At 40.7% G+C, this 20,782-nt stretch overlaps 1 protein-coding gene across 1 annotated transcript in view; it reads right to left on the bottom strand.

Moving 5' to 3' along the window:
* Nucleotides 1–19,140, bottom strand: part of MARCHF6 (membrane associated ring-CH-type finger 6) — an 80,754-nt gene extending 61,614 nt beyond the window's left edge. Inside the window, exons 1-3 of the mRNA XM_037799504.1 lie at nt 18,921–19,140; nt 891–987; nt 4–77 (exon numbers count right to left, since the gene is read on the bottom strand). Of these exons, the coding sequence (XP_037655432.1) occupies nt 4–77; nt 891–987; nt 18,921–18,939 (190 nt within the window). The 5' untranslated portion in view covers nt 18,940–19,140. The remainder of the gene's footprint in view (nt 1–3; nt 78–890; nt 988–18,920) is intronic.
* Between the last annotated feature and the right edge of the window lie 1,642 nt (nt 19,141–20,782).

Genomic DNA, 20,782 nt, shown 5'->3' with positions numbered 1-20,782 from the left:
TACTTGGTGTGAAAGCAAATCTGTGTTTGCATAATTCACAGTATTCTTTTCGACTGTGTTTCAGCCACTGAACTAAGCTGTAATTACAAATACATTCATGTAAGTACAGTATTTACAACAAAGAAACCTTAAGATTTCATTGAAAACTAATGGTCTATTTTTATTAAAGGTTTACATATCAGAGCATTTGCAATTTTCAAAATTTGAAATTTATACTATTCTTACTTTTTATAAAGGATGCCTCTTAAACATATAAAACTGCAACAGCTGAAGATAAAAACAATATATATGACTACTACAAAAGAGGTTCAATTACTCTAAGCTGTAATTTCAAAACTAACTGCATATGAAAGAATCTTAAAGCAGCAACATCAATTGTAATGTTGGCACTTTACCTGGTGCCTAGGTCTAAATTCTGGCTCTTCCACTAACACACTAGATTGTGCAACCTAGGACAACTGACTTAACTTTTCTATGCTTCAGTTTCTTCATCTGCATAATAATAATAACCCACCCTCACAGTTTTCTGGTGAGGATTAAATGAGCTAATACCAGCAAAGTGCAGAGAACAGTTCCTGGCACGAAGTATTTCATAAATGTAAGTTATTATGTCAACCCAAAGTAGAAAACCCTAACACTTCCAATAAACAAATAAGCTGCATTATTGCTCTCCACAAAAGAAATAAACAAAAGGGTATCAAGTACACCTGAAAGACAATATACCAAAATGATAGGGCATTAAGGACTGTGGGCAATTTCTCTTCTAAAGTTTTGAATTCTTACAACAAAATTGAAAAAAATAACTATTACAAAGAAAGTTCATTGAAATTATCTCCCTTATTGAGAAACCTAAAGCTCAGACTTACAAATTTTCTAAAAGGATTACTTACCATTCTTGATGGATAAACTTAATACTGCCAGTACATACACAAGGATGATAAAGAGGTTTCTCAGGTGTTCCTTCTGACCGACACACTCTACATATGTCTGTTAATTGAAAAGAAAGTTTGAATTATCTTTGGTCATCACTTTCGACAAATTAATAGACCACCAAAAATTAAAAGTGTGTTAAAGGGAGGAGAACCTACCACTTGGCAAAACATCAACTGAAAATTGTGATTAAGGTGTCAAGTATATATATAAGTATGTAAGTATATGTACATAAGTACATATATACTTAATATATATAAGTATATGTGTGTGTATATATATATATATGTAAGTATATAAGTATATATATATAAGTATATATATAAGCTGAAAATTATGATTAAGGTGTCAAGTATACATCTAAAACTAAAATATTTCCTAAATAATGTAAAGAAAGGTAAGCTGTTCCTTAGTATGAGCTCCATAAATAATTCAAAGTTGAAAATAACAAACAGTGGGTTTTATTTAAAAACGCATTCTCCAATTAACAAGAAATCAACGATGGATGGAAATATGCATAATCTGGTCATCCTTAGTATTAAATCCAGTCCTAACAGTTTAAACTTCGCAAAGCACATGGAGGACATCAAAAACATAGTAACAGGAATGGGGCGGGTTAGGTAGAGACCCATTTTCTCACCATTCCATTCCTATGAGACACACACACACACACACACAACTGGCGACCATCCCATTCCTATGAGACACACACACACGCACACACACACACGACTGGCGACCATCCCATTCCTATGAGGCACACACGACTGGACCCGAAGACCACAAAGCGCCAGCTGGAGAGAAGTGAGCCTGAGAGGCTGCCTTAAGCGGAAGCGACCCGAGCCCAGGGCTACCAGGTCCGGGTCTGAGGCTGGAAGGCGGCAGCATGCGCCCCTCATCCCACCACCCTGCAGCTCTAGGAGCACATCTGTGGATCCTCCTGCATGCAATGCAACAACCAGGGCTCAACGCAGAGTGGTGGCAGACACACGGAGGAATGTGGCAGATCCTATGCATATTTGCTGGTGTCTTAATGCTTCTTCCGCACGTGGGCCTACGGAAACCTGGCTTCTACTTTTACCTAGACCGTCTTACCGATCCACCAAGGCCACAGGCAGACCCAGGGTGGCCAATACCAGTGGCGACCGACAGTACATACAAAGGACAAGGATTTAACACAATCTCTTGACCTGCTCTTACAGGGAATGCCTCGTTAATGGGGGATAATCACGATCCCCATCGCAAATAAGGGTCGTCGGCTCCACTGGACTGCAATGTGCACACTGAGGAGTGTAGTGCGCAGCCCGAGACATTTAAGAGCTACTTGCTACTGCTCATCCTCAGGCGGCCAAACACCACTTGCCCTTCTCTCTAAGGAGTTGAGGAACACAGGGCTAAGGTCTAGAGCACGCTGGTCTCCTTGGTTATCAATCAATAATCGCTCTACCACCCAGGAACCGCCAGGCACTACCAGCATGAAAGAGATATCCATGTGTCAATCCTGTCCTCCTTTGGGCCTGGGCCAGATCGGTTGCCCGTGTTGAGTAAAATCAGAGGCAGACTCCACTCCTGGAGGTGCCCGTCTTTTCCTTTCAGTTTCAGCTTTGCGGCCACGCGCCCGGCCGCCAGCACACCCCCTCCCACCCTAGACTCGGGCTTCCCAGAAGCCGCCTGGCGATCCCGGCAGTAACGCCCACAGTCAGCACTGGCATCGTTTGTGGTCAGAACTATACGGGATCTGATCCTCTTCAAACCTAAAACTTTCACCTTCATCCTTGATTAATGAAAACATCCTTGGTGAATGCTTTCACTCTGGTAGGTCTGGCGCTGATCCAAGACTTCCAACGCTCGCGGCGCACTACGAACGCCCCCGGCCCGCCCTCTTCCTCCAGCCTCTGCAAAGTTGTGACGACAAACAAAATAGAACCGCACGCCCATTCCATCATTCCCTGCTACAATCTCCAGAAGTTCAGCCGCCTTCAACATTCTAATTTTTTCCAAGTACATACTTCAGCCCGGGGAAACTCAGCTAAGAGTGTAGGGGGCTGGGGTGGGGGGTGCCAAAGGGGCAGGAACCGTCGTGGCTCGCCTCTGGGTGGACAACCCCCACGCGCCCTAAACCTAACCATAAACGCTTTAACTAGATTAGACCTGCAATACTGGAGCCAGAAATACTGCTGGCTGCTGGCACCAGATCTGCTCTCCTTAAAGGAACGAAAGCAGACTCATTCCAATTACACGGCCTCAAAAAAGTCCCGTATAAATGTTCTTCATCACTGCCCTCCCGGGTGCGACTGCATAATCCGCGAGCCAACGGCCTTACATGGATCTGGCAGCCGTTTCTCAGGCTCGGTCTGCGAAATCAAGCTCTGTGCTTTCCTTTACCCGGTTCCCCATCACCCCCGCCACCCCTGGTTGCCACGGTAGACACAGCAACTATGATCATAAAAGAGTCACGGAGCGTGAAATGGTTGAGGTTATCTAGAATCTCCAGAGCCGTGGATTAGTTCTAGAATTACCAAATTCCCTACAGGAAGGAGTGACTAAAGTGATCTGCAAATAACTGTAACAGCCGCAAGTACTTAGACGAGCGTGGATTAACTTTTGACTAAGGCACCTACTATTGCGGGGATCAGCCAGGTAGGCTGGGAACAAGTGGGGGCAGGCCGGTACACACACAGGGCGAGGCTGCCCCAGCCCAGGACTGGTTGCGGATATAGGAAGGAGGGGTGCAGAAGCAACAACACGGCCAAGGGGTTTTCCAGATGCGAGGTGATGCAGACACAGACAGTGGGGATTCCACTACACTGGTCAAAAGAGGGTTGCCCTGTCGGGAATGTGATGATTGGTCTGGCCCCACATTTGCAGGTGCAGGACTTTGGTGGGACAGATACACCTTATTGGCAGACCACTGCCAGTGGGCCACAGGGGCCACAGGGATAGGGGAGCCATATACAGAGGGGTGCAGGCCCAATGGTCACCGGCTGGGCTTGTCCACGGGTGGGCCAGCTATGCACCCCTTAGTACAGGAGACCCCCACCAGGACCGCCCAGCCACATAGTGCAAGGGAGATCCGTGGGGATAGACAGTGGCACCCCATTTCCCCACACACCCTGACAGAGCCCATGGGGGAGGGATGGAAGGGAGTACAGAGAGGGAGAGACAAATAAAATGGGGCATTGATTTCCAGATATCCCCATCCTTCTGAATGACAAACCAGCAAGCACAAAACTAAACAAATACAACAAACCCTAATCCAACCAACAACCAATTTAGTACCATTTAATCTAAGTGACTCTAATATGGAATTTGGTCTAAATATCAATATCATAAATCTGTTTTGCAGTATTGACTCTTTTTCCCCATGAAGAAACATGATTAAATGAGTTTCATTCAAAAGCTCCTTTATGTATAAATATTCCCCTAAACAAAGAGGTAAAGATTCCTGGTGCATACATAGTCTTCTAGAATGGTGATAAACCCTAGTTAGACACTTGTATGGGCAAACATTCAGCTGTTTTCTCCAAGCCAGCAGGCTGCGGGCCCCAGCCTAGACTAGACTGTCATGGGCACATGCACCCTCTTTTAGGGAAGCAGAAGCCAGAGAAAAGCTGTCCAAGAGATAAACACAACTTATATCCTCAATTTGTACCTGATAAATTTTAGTACACTTTGCTAATCCGTGTGTGTGTGTGTGTGTGTGGTAAAGAGGATGGTAGTTTCTTCCCAGCCAACCCATGATATGGTAGAAAAATCTAAAGCACAGAATAAGTATACAGAACTCATGGCTAAATATTTATATAAAGGATACATAAGAAACTTAACAGTTGTTAACATCTGGTGGATGAGGATTGAGTTAAAGAAGTCCTTTCCTTCTCTTGCATATGTATATGTTGTCTATTGTGTACTGTTTTGCTTGTATCTTATTTTAAAAATCAAAAGCTTTCCTATACACTTATTTTCAAAGGCATACACTAGAATGTTCATAGCTGCATTATTCATAATACCGCCAAAATGGAAACTACCCAAATGCCTACCAACAGTAGACTGATAAATAGATTTTGGTATATTCACACAATGGGGCACTGTATGCCTATGAGAACAAACAAACTCAAAGCACAATTTGGATGAAATCTCACAAAGCTGATAGTGAGTGAAATGAAGCCAAACACAAAAAGAATACCTACTCTACACATATACAGTTCAAAATCACAAAAAACAACATATATTCCTAGAAGTCAGAACAGTGTTTACTTTGGAGGGAAGGAGGGAGTAAAGACTAGAAGGACCAAGTTCTGGACAAAGATGGAGTAGGCAGACTTCTCTCTCTTCCTCCTCCTAAGTACAGTTAAAAACCCTAGACGTTACATATAAGACAAACATTAAGAAAACTTTAGTCTAAAGGGTGGAGAGAAAAGGCGAGGGGGCTCAGAACCCAAGGACTACATGACAATGAATTCTCTGGGTTTTCTTTTTGCTTCAAACATCCTGAACTGGGTGCCAGGGAAGCTGGCACCCAGAAACATCAGTGAGAGTGGACAAAAAAATTCCCAAGAAGAGCCTCTCTCTAGCCAGATGTCTAAGAAAGGGGCAACCTAGCAAGACAGAAAACATGTATGTAACTGCCGCTGTACCCCAGCAGACATCACAGAAACAAAAACTGCAGTCCCAAACCCACCTCTGTCAGCAAAGGTCCACAGCAGTGAGGAACCCAGACTCAGCCACCCCAGGGCTGTCAACAAGGCTCCTGCTCACCCTGCCACTCACTCCTCACCCCAACCCCCTACCCAGCGGGGAGCCAGGACTCTCATAGCCGCCAATGGTTAAGAGGCACCCCTCCAGCTCCCTGCAAGGGTACTATCACCAGAGGCCTGGTGGGGATCCTGAAATCCCACCTCCACTAACCATAACAAAGCACCATCCCCCATCAGGCATCAAAGGCTGCTGAGAGGGGAACCTGCACTCACTTGGCAGCAATAACTTAACTGCCTCTTTCCCCTACTAATCAGTGTCAGAAGAGACCTGCTAAAACAAAATATCTAAATAAAATCCAGAGCCTCCTAACATAACATCTGTAACGTCCAGCATACAATAGAAAACCACTCATCATACCAAGAACCAGAAAACTCTCAACTTGTATCCAACCCTGAGATGACACAAGCCTTGAAATTATCTGACAAGGATTTTAGAACAGTTGTCATAAAAATAATTCAACAAGCAATTAGAAGCATGCTAGAAAGGAATGAAATAGCAAAGAAACAGAAGATACAAAGAAGAACCAAGTGGAAATTTCAAAACTGAAAAATAAAGAACAACACTGGATAGGTTCAAAAGAGGAGAAAGAAGATGGGGTTGAAAAGAGTATTCAAAATAGTGGCTGAAATTTTACAAATTTGGCAAAAGACATAAACCTACAGATTCAAGGCAAAGAAACCCCAAATAGTATAAACCCAAAAACATGCAACCCAAGATAAATCATGATCAAACTTTTGAAAACTAAAGACAAAGCCTAGAAGGGGCTATGAGAGGGGCTTGCAAGAGTCTGGTCTTTTTTTTTTTTTTTTCCAATCCAGGGTGCACTGATTACCCAGGCCTGTTCGGTTTGTGAGAAGAGATCCCAAAAACAAAATGGATATAATGTAAATGTGAGATATTAACTGTGTGGCAGTTTGAACTGGAGTTAAGACCAACAAAAGGAAGAACAGGTACATTAATCCATTTGTTAGTTGAAGTAGGCTTGATTATATGAACACAGTAACAGAGTAGGCCTCCACTGGGGAAAGTCATCCTAAAGGGAATTCAACATATCACTATTTCCAAACAACTTTAATAATCTTCCTTTTATCTATTTTCACCTTTAATCAACTGTTTAATGAAATAAAACAAAATTTTAATGAGTTAATAATTATTCTCTTACTGTAGATTTCTTACAAAATATATGATAAACTTAGTTACCATAAGCTTTTTTAATGTGCATTTCACTTGAACCTGTAAATAAACTATACTATTTGAACCTATCAGTAAGCTTCTATTCTACAAATTATAATACATGAAAAGTCTTTAAAACAATGTAACATTTTTAAAAAACGCTATTAAGTGAAAATACATTTTTTGAACTATTAAAATGATCACTTATTTCAAAAGCATTATTTCCATTAACAATAATATTACACAGACACGATGAGAAAATAAAGACCCTCAAGGTTTTTTTTTTCTTAGTTGGATAGAAGAAAAAATAAAATAAGGGAAAAGAAAATTAATTTTATATTCTTATGGTATTCCTCAAAATGATAAATCCAAATTGATGTTTTCTTATTCTCAAACTTATCTGAAGGAATTAACTGGCAACTGACCTTGCATGTCTTTAAATGATTGTTTGGTATAATATACCAAGAACCTTTAATGCAGACAAACAGACTAACCATTCCTTTACAGAAAAAATTCTCAAAAAGCACAAACACTTTTGACTTTGATGATAGTAACAGCTGCCCTTTATTAGTGCCTATCATGTTCTAGAACAGTTCTAAAGTTCTAAAGCACTCTGAATACATTACGTCATTGAATCCTCACAATAACCCTATGCAGCAGATACTGTTATCATCCCCTTTTTACAGTTTGGGAAACTGAGTTTGAAAGGGGTAAGGTAAGGTAAGAGGCCTGAGGCCATAGCTACTAAGTGGAAAGCAGCATGCAAGGCATCTAGAATATTACTGAATTGCCCCACTATCCAAAAACTGGCTGGGGGCCTTTATTTCCATTATTGAGACCCAAATGAGTTATCAAGCAAGCTAGGGAGGGAATGAGAATTTTAACCTAACCTCCGATTCCAAAAAAGCACTCCTTTTGACTCGATCATATTTCCTTCCCCATCACCTTGGTTATGTGATCAAGTTTTCTTGAAAGTCTTCTATTTTTCAAGATATTATGTCAATGTTCTATTTATCTTTACTATCTACTCTTTCAACTTTCTATTTTCCCACTTCTACAGTAGCTGCTTCCTACAGTAAAACACATTAAATTATTAAAATATAGGAGTAAAAAATAACTAGGTAGTATAGCAGCTGATTAGTAAGTAGTTTTATTATTAATGAAAATGGATATTTCCCCACACTTTACCAAGTTCTATTTCTTTGCGAATTATCTGTTTAAGTCCTTTGTCCCCTTACCGATCAGTCTTAAAAAGGTACCCTTTACAGTTTTCTTTACATCTTTATAGTTACTCTCCTATAATTCTTTAAAGTTCCCGTTTAAATTACTGTGTGGTTTATGGCTCCTAACTGGACCCAGAATGAAAAGAAAATAGAAGATGTAAAGAAGAACCAAGTGGAAACTTTAGAACTGTAAAATATAGTGGACTCAAGCTCTGAAGAAAGTAATTGTATCAAAGAACAGCACTTGCACAATTCTTTTGAGTTGCCAGCTGACGTAATGCTTTTCTTTTCATGAAACACCCTTTTTTACTACGGAAAAAAAAAATGACAATCTACAGTTATTCAGATCTGGGTATTTGGCATATATTTTCTCAGAAATGATGTGAACCTATCACATCAAGGAAAAAACTGATAGTATTTGCTGCAAATGATAAAATTCAAACCTTCAAGCAAACATTAGGATTTTAGAAAATGTGTATCTACCACCATGAGCATGACAACTTCTCCAATACCTAAAGACTTTTCAGGATGAAGGTGAGCTTTTATATTGTATAATGAAAGGTATCAACATTTGGAAGATCTGTGTAGCTCAATGATCCAATATATACCAAATGACCAATTCATGTTATAAAATCAAGCATGAGTAAAAAAAAGACCAATGGATTTTTAAAAATAACTTTGAGGTATTACTAAGATACATCATTAACTGCAGGTATTTAAAGTGTACCGCTTGATAAGCTTGACACTGGTGAAACCATTACCACAATCAAGATTATGAATATATCCCTCACCACCAAAAGATTCCTGATACCCCTTTTATAACATATTATGTGCCCACTAGCATTATGACAATTTCTGTTGTTCCACGTCCTTTCCAACACTCAGTATGGTCAGTCTGTATCATTTTAGCCATTCTAATAGGCAGCAGTGATATGTGTATGATTTTAGTTCTAATTTAACAACTTTATTCAGATATAATTTACATAAAGTTCAACAGTTTAAGGTATACAATCCAATGGTTTTCATTGTATTTACAGAGTTGGGCAACCATCACAATAATCTAACTTTACATGATCCTCATACTAAAAACAAACCTTGTACCCTTTACAGGGTACAAAAAGATATAGAAGATAAAAACAAGAATTCTTTATGTAAAGAATATTCACTCTCTATTCTCTCTCCCTTCCCAATACGCAGGCAACCACTAATGTACTTTATATATAGTTTGGCCTGTTCTGGACATTTCATATAAATGAGATCACACAATATTTGGTCTTTTGTGACTGACTTCTTTCACTTAAGCCTAATGTTTTTACGGTTCATCCATGTTGTAGCATGTATCAGTACTTCATTCCTTTTGACTGCTGAATAGTATTACACTGTATGGATATACCAAATTTTGTTTATCCATTCATAAGCTGATGGACATTTGCGTTGCCTTTACTATTTGGCTATTATGTATAATGCTGCTATAAACATTCATGTACAGGTTTTTGTGTGAACATGTTTTCAATTGTCTTAGGTATATAGCAAGGAGTGGAATTGTTGGGTCACATGGTAACTGTATTTGAGGAACCACCAAAATCATCTGCACCAATTTACACTGGTGCACCACCAATGAATGAGTGTTGGAGATTACCCTTCTTCTGGAGTACAGTCACCCTAGTGAATATGAGATGGTGTCTCTCTGTGGTGATTTGCACCTACCTAATGACTAACGATACTGAGCATCTTTTCATGCACTTTATTAGCCACATGCATATATTCTTCAGTGAAATGTGTGTTCAAACCTTTGGCCCAGTCTAAAAACTGGGTTTTCTTATTGAGGATTGAGTTTTTTTAATAAAATACTCTACGTAAAGTCCTTACCAGATATTTTTTGCAAACATTTTCTCCCAGTTCATGGCCTGTCTTTTCATTCTCTTAACAGTGTCTTTTAAAGAGAAGTTCTTAATTTCATCTAATTTATCAACTTTTTCTTCTATGGATCACGTTTTTTGTCCTATGTAAGAAATCTTGGACTAACCTATAATCACAAAGATTTTCTCCTATATTTTCTGTTAGAAGTTTCACAGTTTTAAGTTTTCCATTCAGATCTATCATCCTTTTTGAGTTAATTTTGGTATGTGGTGCAAAGTATAGCTGGGAGTTCACTTTTTTCCGTTGTTTTTTTTTTTTTGCCTGTGGCTATCCAATTATTTTAGCACCACTGTTGAAAAGATGACCATGGCATAATGAAAAACTTGGCTGGTCTTTTGTCCCCAGTTCCTTTGGAATTTCCAGGGATAGGAGTATCTTGTTATTCATGATGGGCTCAAGATAGTTCACATGCTAACCAGATGACTGGTTTGGCAAGTCACCTGTAGTTTTAGGGTAGAGGCTTTGCCACACCAAAAGACCAAGGATATGATTAGGGAGTTGGGACTTGAGCCAGGTCATTTCAGCCAGACCTCCCAGACCTCTCAGAGGGAAGGGGAACGTCAGATTGAGTTCAGCCACCTGGGCACCGAATCTACCAATCATGCCTACATAATGAAACCACATAAAAACTAGGGACACTTGAAGCTCAGGTGAACTTCCATGACTGGTAATGACATCACTATGCCTTGCTCCAACTCCACCTGGAGAGGACAGGGAAGCTTGCCTTTGAGACCTGCCTAGACCTCGTCCCATGTATCTCTTTTTTTCATTTATCTGTATCCTTTACTATAAAAAAACTATAATTGTAAGTATAACACTTTCAGTGAGTTCTGTGTATCATTCTAGCAAATTACGGAACCCAAGGGGGTGGAGGGAACCTCCAAATCTGTAGCCAGTGGATCAGAAGTGCAGATGGCCTGTGTTTCTGACTGCCTGAAGGACAATCTTGTAGAGGATCACTCTTATTTAACCTGTGAGGCTGGCCAAGACAGTGAGTCAGACCTGAGTTGGAGTTCCTGCAATATTTACACCCGGTGTCAGAAGTTACTGAAGTTGATGGAATACTTTCTCTAGTGAAATTCTTTTCAAGTTTGTCAAAAAGTTCAACAGTTTGAGTTGGTCTATTTCTGGATTCTATCCTATACCATGAGACCAATGGATTTTAATTTAACAGTTTATTTAAATTTTTTTAAAAACAGATTGACATGGTTTCAGATACCACACTGATTAAAAAACTACCACTTGTCAAGTCTGGGGTAATATCAAAGAAGGATATCTGCAATTACCTGAAAAGACAATTAAATTACTCCCTCCATTTCAAACTATGTATCTGTGTGAGGCCAAGTCTTTACATACTTCAACCAAAACAAAGGGCAACAGATTGCTTACAGAGGCAAAGATGAAAGTAACTGTTTTCTAATAATGTAGACATCAAAGAGATTGGCAAAAATTTAAAACAATGCTACTTTTCTCACTGAAGTTTTGTTTGCTTTGGAAAACAGTTATTTATCATAGTTATTTTATTAACATGTACTGAGTTTACTGATACTTTCAAATACTTTCAATAATTATTTCATTCCTAATACAATAAATACTGATATACATAACCTACATAAACAAAAACCCTTTGGGGTCTCAATTTTTAAGAGTGTAGGGTAGAACTGAATCCAAAATTTGAGAACCACTGTTCTGTAACAATCTTCTTCCAACTGTTCCATTCAAAAGCAGCATCTCTAGGCACTTTGCAAATGGAAGTTACAGAGGAAACATTATTGGCACAGTTCCTTAGAGACATAACAGGTATTAAATATTTGTTGAATGGAGAAGAAAGCAAAAAAGACATGTAATCTCCAAGCTTTGCTTTATCTCAAATGTGCTGTAATAAAACTGATCACTAAAAGGGGTAAATGTTATTGTGTGTAAATTACACCTTATTAACCTAATCCTGTCTTATTAACCTAATCAGTTGAGAGTTAAGGAGAGGAGAGACAGAAAGTAAAAAGAATATTATATTCACGTTCTAAGAAAGAAATGCACTGAGAATGCTTTAATGTCTTCCAGGCCTTCAAGAACTCATGTCCAAAACCATACTAACTATTCCTATTATAGTTGATGAAACTACACTAGAAATCTATCCTTTTTAACTCCTCCTCCTCCCTACATTATCTCATCAATAATTATGTTCTAATAGTTCCTACCTGATCTGTTTCTTCCTTTCCATTCTTTCTATTCCCACTGCCTTAATATAAACTTCTATAATATCTTGCTTGGCTCACTGCAAGCAGCATTCTAATGTACAGTCAGTATTAAGTCACGGCTTCTTCCCCTGGAGTATTACCTCCTGGTTCCTTTTTTAAGAACTCCTTCCATTTTGCCTGTATTATATTAAAAGTAAGTGATCTTCATAATCTCATGAAAGAGAAGTAAAATTCACTGAAGTAAGCCTGGTCTGGAAGAAATGGAAGTTAGGTGTCTGGAAGACGATACCCAGATAGCCCAGCATCAATCAATCACAGCATTTCAGTCTAAGCATTCTATTTCAAAAATATATTGCAGGATTGGGGGCATCTTCTTGACCACGAGGTGAAGCGAAGTGAAGCTTTGGTGGCTGGGAGATTTCAGATGGAGTCAGGGGTCACTCTGGTGGACATTCTTATGCATTATATAGATAACACTTTTTTGGTTTTAACGTATTGGAATGGCTGGAAGTAAATACCTGAAAACATCCAACTCCAACCCAGTGGCCTTGACTCTCAAGGGCAGCTCTGTGACAATGTGGCCTGCAGGTGGTGGCGGTGTGGTTGTGAAGGCCTTGTGGATTGCACTCCCGTTGTCCAGTGTGGATGATGAGTGGAGGAATGGGGGCAAAAACTAGATGAAGAATAGGGTGGTATGGGGGGAATGGTTTGGGTGTTCTTTTTTACTTTTATTTTTTATTCTTGTTCTGATTCTTTCTGGTGTGAGGAAGGTATTCAGGGATGGACTGGGGTGATGAGTGTATAGCTGTGTGATGGTGCTGTGAATGGTAGACTGTGCACCATGGATGACTGTGTGGTGTGTGAATGCATCTCAATAAAAATGAATTTAATTAAATATATATATATATATATTGCAGGCACCTTTTTGGATAGACACCACAGGCCATGGTTTTTACTTTTACATTACCCTCCCCTACAGCCACCACCTGGCAAAGACAGGATTATAACTTCCAGAAATTTGGTTTAGGATTTGCTCAGGAAAAAGGTATATTCACAGAAGTAGCGACTAGCAAGACAAACTCTCTCCCCTCTCCTCAAAACTCTCCCAAAGCTCCCTATCTCTCTAAAGTAAAAGCCTTATCCCTCTACCCCCTTCACTGGTCATATGACCTCATAAGTCTACCCATTCCTACCCCAACTCACTCACTCTACTGCAGCCACACTGGCCTCCTGGTTATTTCCTGAACACTTATTAGGAATGCTCCCATCCAGAGACTTCTTAATGGCTATTACCTCTGCCTGGATTGCTATGCCAACAGATACTTGCATAGCTGACTCCCTCTCCTCCTTTGTACCTTTTCAGTGAGTCCTTCCTTTACTGCCATATCTAAAACTGCAATCTCTGCCCTCATATCCTGGCAATCCTTATTCCCTCCTAATTTACCATTCTCCACAGCACTTACAACCTTCTAGGTTATGCCATATAATTTATTATATGTTTATTTTCTGTCTTTCCTTACCTCCTCTACTAAGCTAACAACTACAATGTAAGCTCTATGAAAGAAGAATGTTGCCTGTTTTATTCCCTGCCTAACCCAAGTGCATAAGATGGTGCTTGGGATGTAGCAGCTGCTCAGCAAACATTTGTCAAATAAATGCATGTATGCTTTGCCACAAGCAACCCAAAGCAGTAAAAGCTAATCTGTGATAAGATGAATAAAGGAGGCATATCTGAAAACAGAGATGAAGGATCATGTGGTTCTAGAAAGAGGAAAACTAGCTGTCTGCTTCCTGACAACTTCTCATCCTTTTGATTCTTCCAAATCTAAGTCACCTCAAGTTTTTGCCATGCTGCAACATTAGCAATTGCAGTATACTGCAACTTCATACCTTTCCAATTAATATGTTTAATAAAACAAAAATAAGAAATGCTTTGGCATCCCATAAAAAAACACTGATAAGATTATTATATTCTGCTAGTATAAGAAGTAATTTACAAAATGAAAAAAAAAATCAGCTTTATGTATCACTGGGCTGAAATGAAAGCATTTTACTATGACAAAATGTTTTAAATCATCCTTATGAGAGTTTCATACGTCAATGCTTGCGACATCTATTCCAATATTGCAGTGCTTTCCCATTAAGAAAAAAAGGATATCCTCAAGCAAAGGATAGATTCTTTTTTGCTGAAACTGAAACAACCTTGGGGCATTGCAAGGTCAGGCTCCTAAAACATAAAAAACAAAAGGCTGCATATCTGATGTCTCCTCCAGTTCTCAAGTTTAAAGATTTGATGATGGGTAGCAGTTCATATAACACTCTGCATTCATACAAACTACATACAAACAACAGAATGACTCATCCCCTATGTTCTCAGAATGGAGTATAAACCAGTTAATTTTACAAAAATAAAATTTAATACATTGACACTTCAGAGGCCTTTAAAATCTAGCAAACATTTAATACGAAAGGCCAAAATCCATCTGGCAAATGACGAATTTTCTAATATAAATCAGTATTCTTTACTACAAATAAAAAACATTCTTGGCATTATCACACCACAATATGGTACTATTAGAGGAATAAAACATGCTACTTTTTTAAAAAGGAGGGAAGAGTTACTCTCTTTGCATGGTTGGTACTTTAGTAAGATTCTCAATACCTCTGCTCAGAATATTATATTAAAATTTTTTAAAAAAGCAGAAAAGTAAACCACAACATTAGTGTGTGGGTTTTGTTTATTCAATTTTATTGAGATACATTCACATACCATACAATCATCCACAGTGTACAATCAATTGTTCACAGTACCCTTACACAGTTGTGCATTCATCACCACAATCAACTTTTGAACATTTTCATTACCACACACAAAAAAGAATAAGAACTAAAGTAAAAAATACCCAAAACATCCAATACCCCCCATCCCTCCCTATTATTCATTAACTTTTTGTCCTCATTCTTCTGTTCATCTGTCCATACACTGTATAAAGGGAGTGGGAGCCACAGTTTTCATAATCATACAGTCACACATTATAAGCTATATAGTTATACAATCATCTTCAAGAATGAAGGCTACTGGGTTGCAGTTCAACAGTTTCAGGTATTTCCTTCTAGCTATTCCAACACACTAAAAACAAAAAAAAGGATATCTGTATAATGCGTAAGAGTAACCTCCAGAATGACCTCTCGACTCTGAGGTCTCTCAGCCACTGAAACTTTACTTTGTTTCATTTGTCTTCCCCTTTTTGGTCCAAGAAGGCTTTCCTCAATCCCACATCGGGAGGGCCAAGTTCATCCCTGCAAGTCATAGTCCACATTGCCAGGGAAACCTACAGCCCTGGGAGTCATGTCCCACGTAGGGGAGAGGGCAGTGAGTTTACCTGCAGAGTTGGCTTAGGGAGAGAAGCCACATCTAAGCAACAAAAGAGGTTCTGTGGGGGTGACTCTTTTAGGAACCATTTTAAGCAGGCTTAGCCTTTCCTTTGCAACAACAAACTTCGTAAGGGCAAACCCCATGATTGAGGGCTCAGCCTTCCAAACTGGCAGTTCTCAATGCTTGTGACAATATCATCAATTCCCCAGGTAGGGAAATCTAATATTTCCACATCTCCCCCCATTAGTGTGTTTTTAAACATGGGGTGACAGGATTATGAGTTGCTTTTTAAATTTAATGGTCTATTTTGCATTTTCTCCAAATCTCCTACATAAAATTGTTTCTTTTGTAATCAGATAAAAACCCAAACTGCATTTTTTAAATTTAGGAAATAATCTACAATATCTGATTTAATACAGAGAACAGTTATTTCCAAGTTTTCCGGAATCTTCACTTTATCATTTTTATTATGAAATACTCTCTAATCCTCCCTTTCCTTCCAGCACTTTTTCAAATTAAATGTAAATTAATTTTGAAAATTTCAGGAGACTTTCAATTTGAAATTTTGCAAAAGTAGGTGTAAGTACTGAAGTTCATTTTCATTTCACAATAGTTTCACAAAACAAATGCAAAATAAGCTAATGCAAAATAAAGCAAGTGCCATAAGTAAGTTATCTCTACACTGAATATCAAATATACTTATAAAATATCTAATTTACACATGGAGTCTGACTGACCTGAGGTTGAATCTTGCCACTGCCATGCCCTACCTATGTGACTGTGGACAAGTTACTTAATCATACTAACCCTTAGTTTTTTCCATCTGTAAAATGGAGATACTGCCTACTTGAAAATGTTGAGAAAATTAAATGAGATATGTAGTGTTTAGTAAAGTTCCTGCCACTTGACTTCTAGTCCTCAGTAAATACTAATTATTTTAATAGGGAACAGTGTGGCTAAATAAATATTCAAGTTGCTAAATAAATATCATTTATAGCATATCCTGATTATAATTTTACAAGGGAATAAATGGTTAAGCACTAGAAGTGCACTGAAAATACACTTCAAGATTCTACAATTTCTGAATTATCACTATCTTACCATAAACATATACAAGTACTGTACTAAGTGCCCAAGATAAAAAGAATGGGAATTAAGGGTAATATGCCAGTACATATCAAGTGACAGGTGTGTGTGTATGTCTTACTAGCTTTATTCATCAAAACTCAAATCCAAAAGGATGTGAAACCTAGACAGAAGGACTTACGGGCAAGTACCACCTGTTGACAGGCATGTAGTCCTTCAGCAGTTTTATGTTACTATTTTTTCCAGATGAACTCTCCTGTGGCAATTGGCTTCACTCACTGTATATAATAAACACAACTGTGGCATTCTGAAAGGAAAACTCTATTTGCAATCAGAATACCTAGGCTCAGATCTGGGTCTTACCTTGCTCTGTAAGCCTTGGACAAGCTATTAAAATAACCTAAGTCTAAATTTCCAGATCTATAACGATTACAATACATATCTACTCCATAGGTCTATTATGAAGGTCCAATGTGAACGTGAGCATGCTTTGTAAACTGTAAACTGCCACATGCAAGAACATTACAGTTGAAATTCTCATTATCTAAGGAAAGACTTCTTTAAAAAGCGAAAAACCAGGTGTATCAAGTCATTACTTATGAAGATAACATAAAACTTTATCACTCATTATTGCAATCAAGGTCAGTGCTCAATAATCTCATTTCATTTAAAACCCCCAATATTGCAATCCATAAAGTAGAAACCTGCTAATTATATGCCCATATACTCAAAGCACTGAAAAATACATCGGCACTGTTAACTATAACATCAAGACGTGATTAATATTCATTGACTTATACATTTGATAGCGGCTAAAATGAGAAATTCTGTGTTACATATGGTACCACAGTAATTTTTTTTAATAGAACGTAGGATAATTTAAAGTTTTCTCTATAGACTCCATACTCTCCCAAAAAACTGCTTAAAAAATAACCTATTACTGATATACCTTTCTGGTTCTTAATGTACTGGAATAGCTAGAAGGAAATACCTGAAACTGTTGAACTGCAATCCAGTATCCTTGATGTTGAAGACAATCGTATAACTATATAGTTTATACGGTACGTCTGTGCGATTGTGAAAACCCAGTGTCTCACACTCCCTTTATCCAGTGTATGGACAAATGAGTAGAAAAAAGGGGGACAAAAAGTAAATAAATAATTGGGGGAGGGGGGAAGAGTATGAGATATTTTAGGTTTTCTTTTTTACTTTTTTTATTCTTATTCTTATTTACTTTTATTTTTATTCTTATTCTTATTATAACGAAAATGTTCAAAAAATTGTGGCGACGAATGCACAACTGTAATGATACTGTGAACAACGGACTGTATGTACACTTTAGATGGCTGTTATGTTTTGTGACTATATCTCAATTTAAAAAAATAAAAAAATAACCTATTACCTTCAGTAGATAAGTAAATGCATTTCAGTACTCTTAAGATATAAAGGTTTATATCATTCAGTTTACAAAGGTCAATCTTCCCAAAACAGCAATATCCAAAACACACGCACTCTCAAAACAAAACAAGCAAAACCCTGCTTATCGATGCCAGGAATTAAAAGGAAAATAAACTAGACCCAAACAAAAGAAATCTAAAGAGCTTCGAAAGAACCTCTTTAAAAACAATCCCTTTGGACCTTCCTCTTTCCCCTTTAGTAAACAAATTCTTCAGGGCCAGGCAAGCAGAGGGCAAGGTTTTTCAATCGGGGTCAGTTGGCTCCATTCGGCCGTCACCTGGCGGGGTATCTTTAGCGAAGTTTCAAAGTCAACAAAGAAGTTTTGCCGAGAGGGGGTAGGGCCTCCGTGGCAATGGGGAAAACGACATCAAGAAAAACAAAAAGTGTGGGGAGAGGGTGTGGGAAACCCCCACACCCCAGGAGCCTCGCAAGCGCCCCCTCCCCTCCTCGCCGGACGAGCGGGATCCGGGCGGGGGGCGGCGGCGCCAGCGCAGGTCCCCAGCAAAACCAGCCGCCCCCGGCCGGGCCCCCGCCCCCTCCGCCCGCGCCGGCGGGAAACGGCGGGGGGCGCGGAAGGGGTCACCCTCCCCGGCCCGCCGGAGCGGCCCTCGCGCCAGCAGCGCGGGCCAACGGCTCCGGCGCCGGCCCCACCACTGTCACCGCGCGCCCCCGCCGGCAGCCGGGCGCCCCCGCCGCGCCGCGCCCCCGCCTCCCCACCTCGAGCGCCGCGGACCCGCGTGGGCCGGGCCCGAACCCTGAAGGCAGTGCAAGGGCGCGGGCGCCGTAGCGACGCCGACTTACCTTCCTCCGCGGTGTCCATCTTGTCTGGGGGGGCGGCGGTGACGCAGCCGCGAGGCTCCCGCGGCCGAGGCCGGAGCCTTCCGGTCGGGGCGGGGAAAAAGGGAGGGGGAAGAGGGGAGGAGGGAAAGGGATTCGGGCCCGGCCAGGTGCGGGTGCTCAGGTGCGAAAGAGGAAGCGAGAGGAAGAGAAGGAGAAGGGGAGAGGGAAAGAAGCTGACAGAAAGCCAGCGAGACGGGGAGGGGGAGGGGCAGGGAGAGTGGAGGGGCGAGGCCTGGGCGGGGCGCTGAGGCGGAAGGGGCGGAGCACCCAGCGGCAGGGTCTCGTTACTTCCGGCCGTGGCGCGCATGCTCGGTCGGTGACGATGGCAGGGAAGACTAAAGGCGCTCTGGGGCCTTGAGGGGCGGGGGACCGTGAATCCCAGCGAGTCCCTCCCTGGCTTGGTCCCAGTGACTTCCGGAAGAGCGGGGTCAAAATTTAAGCAGGAGGTGAACTTGGGTTGGGCCGCGTGGAGGTGACACAGAAGGTTGGAAGCCGAAGGAGCGAATGTCTGAGGGAGAGGCAGCGAGTTGGGCCGACGTGCAAAACAAAGGCCCCTCCTTTGGGGTACTTGAAAGTTGCCTGAGGGTCTTGGAAAAATTGAAGTTCTGGGGGCCCCTTGACCTGAGTGGGCCCAGGAATCTGCATTTTCCTTCAGCACCCGTTGTAAGAAAGGAATAAGTTTCGTTTTCACATAGAGACAGCATGGAATAAGGGAAATGGAGGGAAAACCAGTTTAAACAAGCCCCAGACAAAGAGAAGAGAGAATCTGCCTGATGTAAAGAGACATGAGGTAGTATCAGAGGCGGGAACTCACAGCAAAAAAAATAAAAATTTGGGGGGGGATTGGCTAATCAGTTCAAAATCTTAATAATGAGCTAGTTGGCTCTCTGGGATTGGCTGTACAAATTAAAATCTCAAAAGATGAATTAGTTAGTGTTCTCGGATAGGCTGTAACCTCTGTAGTACCCAGTCAATGGGGAAACAGGGGAGGGACTTGCGAATTAGGAGTAGGAGATTTAAACATCGCCATTCTCTTCCTCGGGCGCGCCAGCCTTCCTTCCATGTGTTTGGCTGGACGCCCTATCTTGCAAGATAGTAAATAAATTCTTTTCTCCTCCAGAACCGAGAGAGCGTTTATTCCCTTACAGGTACCACTTTATTTCCGACACCCGTGTGGTTCTGACACACGTTTTGAGGAAGTACTTAAACATCAATGTAATGTAAGAAGACAAATACTAACTTTACCAACGTACCTCCCAGGGAGACTTCTGCGTTTGGTTGGAACAACTATCTCCATGAAACCACTGAGGCTGGGGGTTGAAACATCATCTGCCTCTACAGGAAATGGGTTCTGATGGGGACAGGGCTTAATTTACTGAGTTAAATCTGGCCAGAGCTAGATTGCTTGGGGCTGATAAGGCGCTCTCCTCGGGTCAGTTGCCCACCTGTGGGAGCCCCCAGCCCAGGGCCTTCCCCAAGTGCCTCGAAGACCGCCTGCAGCAGCTTGCTTGACCTCGGACAGTTTGACCTACTCTCCTTGTAAAATCAGGCCTCAGGTGCTAAATGTTATCTGTAGCTTGCCTCCCTCCTGAAACTACCTCCCTGAGATAATCTATAATCCTCCCCTCTTCCCTGGTGACTACAATTGATCTCTCCTTATGTCACCACAAGACCCTGTCCTTTCATACCCATTTGAATGTCCTTATCCTAATCCTTATAAACCATCCCCTGTGTCGTGTGTGTGTGTGTGTGTGTGTGTGTGTGTGTGTGTGTGTGTGTGTGTGGCTTTGACTGCAAAAGCCCTCTTTTGGGCTATGACACCA

This window comes from Choloepus didactylus, chromosome 11 (assembly GCF_015220235.1).
Source record: "Choloepus didactylus isolate mChoDid1 chromosome 11, mChoDid1.pri, whole genome shotgun sequence".
Classification (NCBI taxonomy): Eukaryota; Metazoa; Chordata; class Mammalia; order Pilosa; family Megalonychidae; genus Choloepus; species Choloepus didactylus.
Note: the sequence above shows the minus strand (reverse complement) of the source record. Positions and strands in the feature narration are given on the sequence as shown.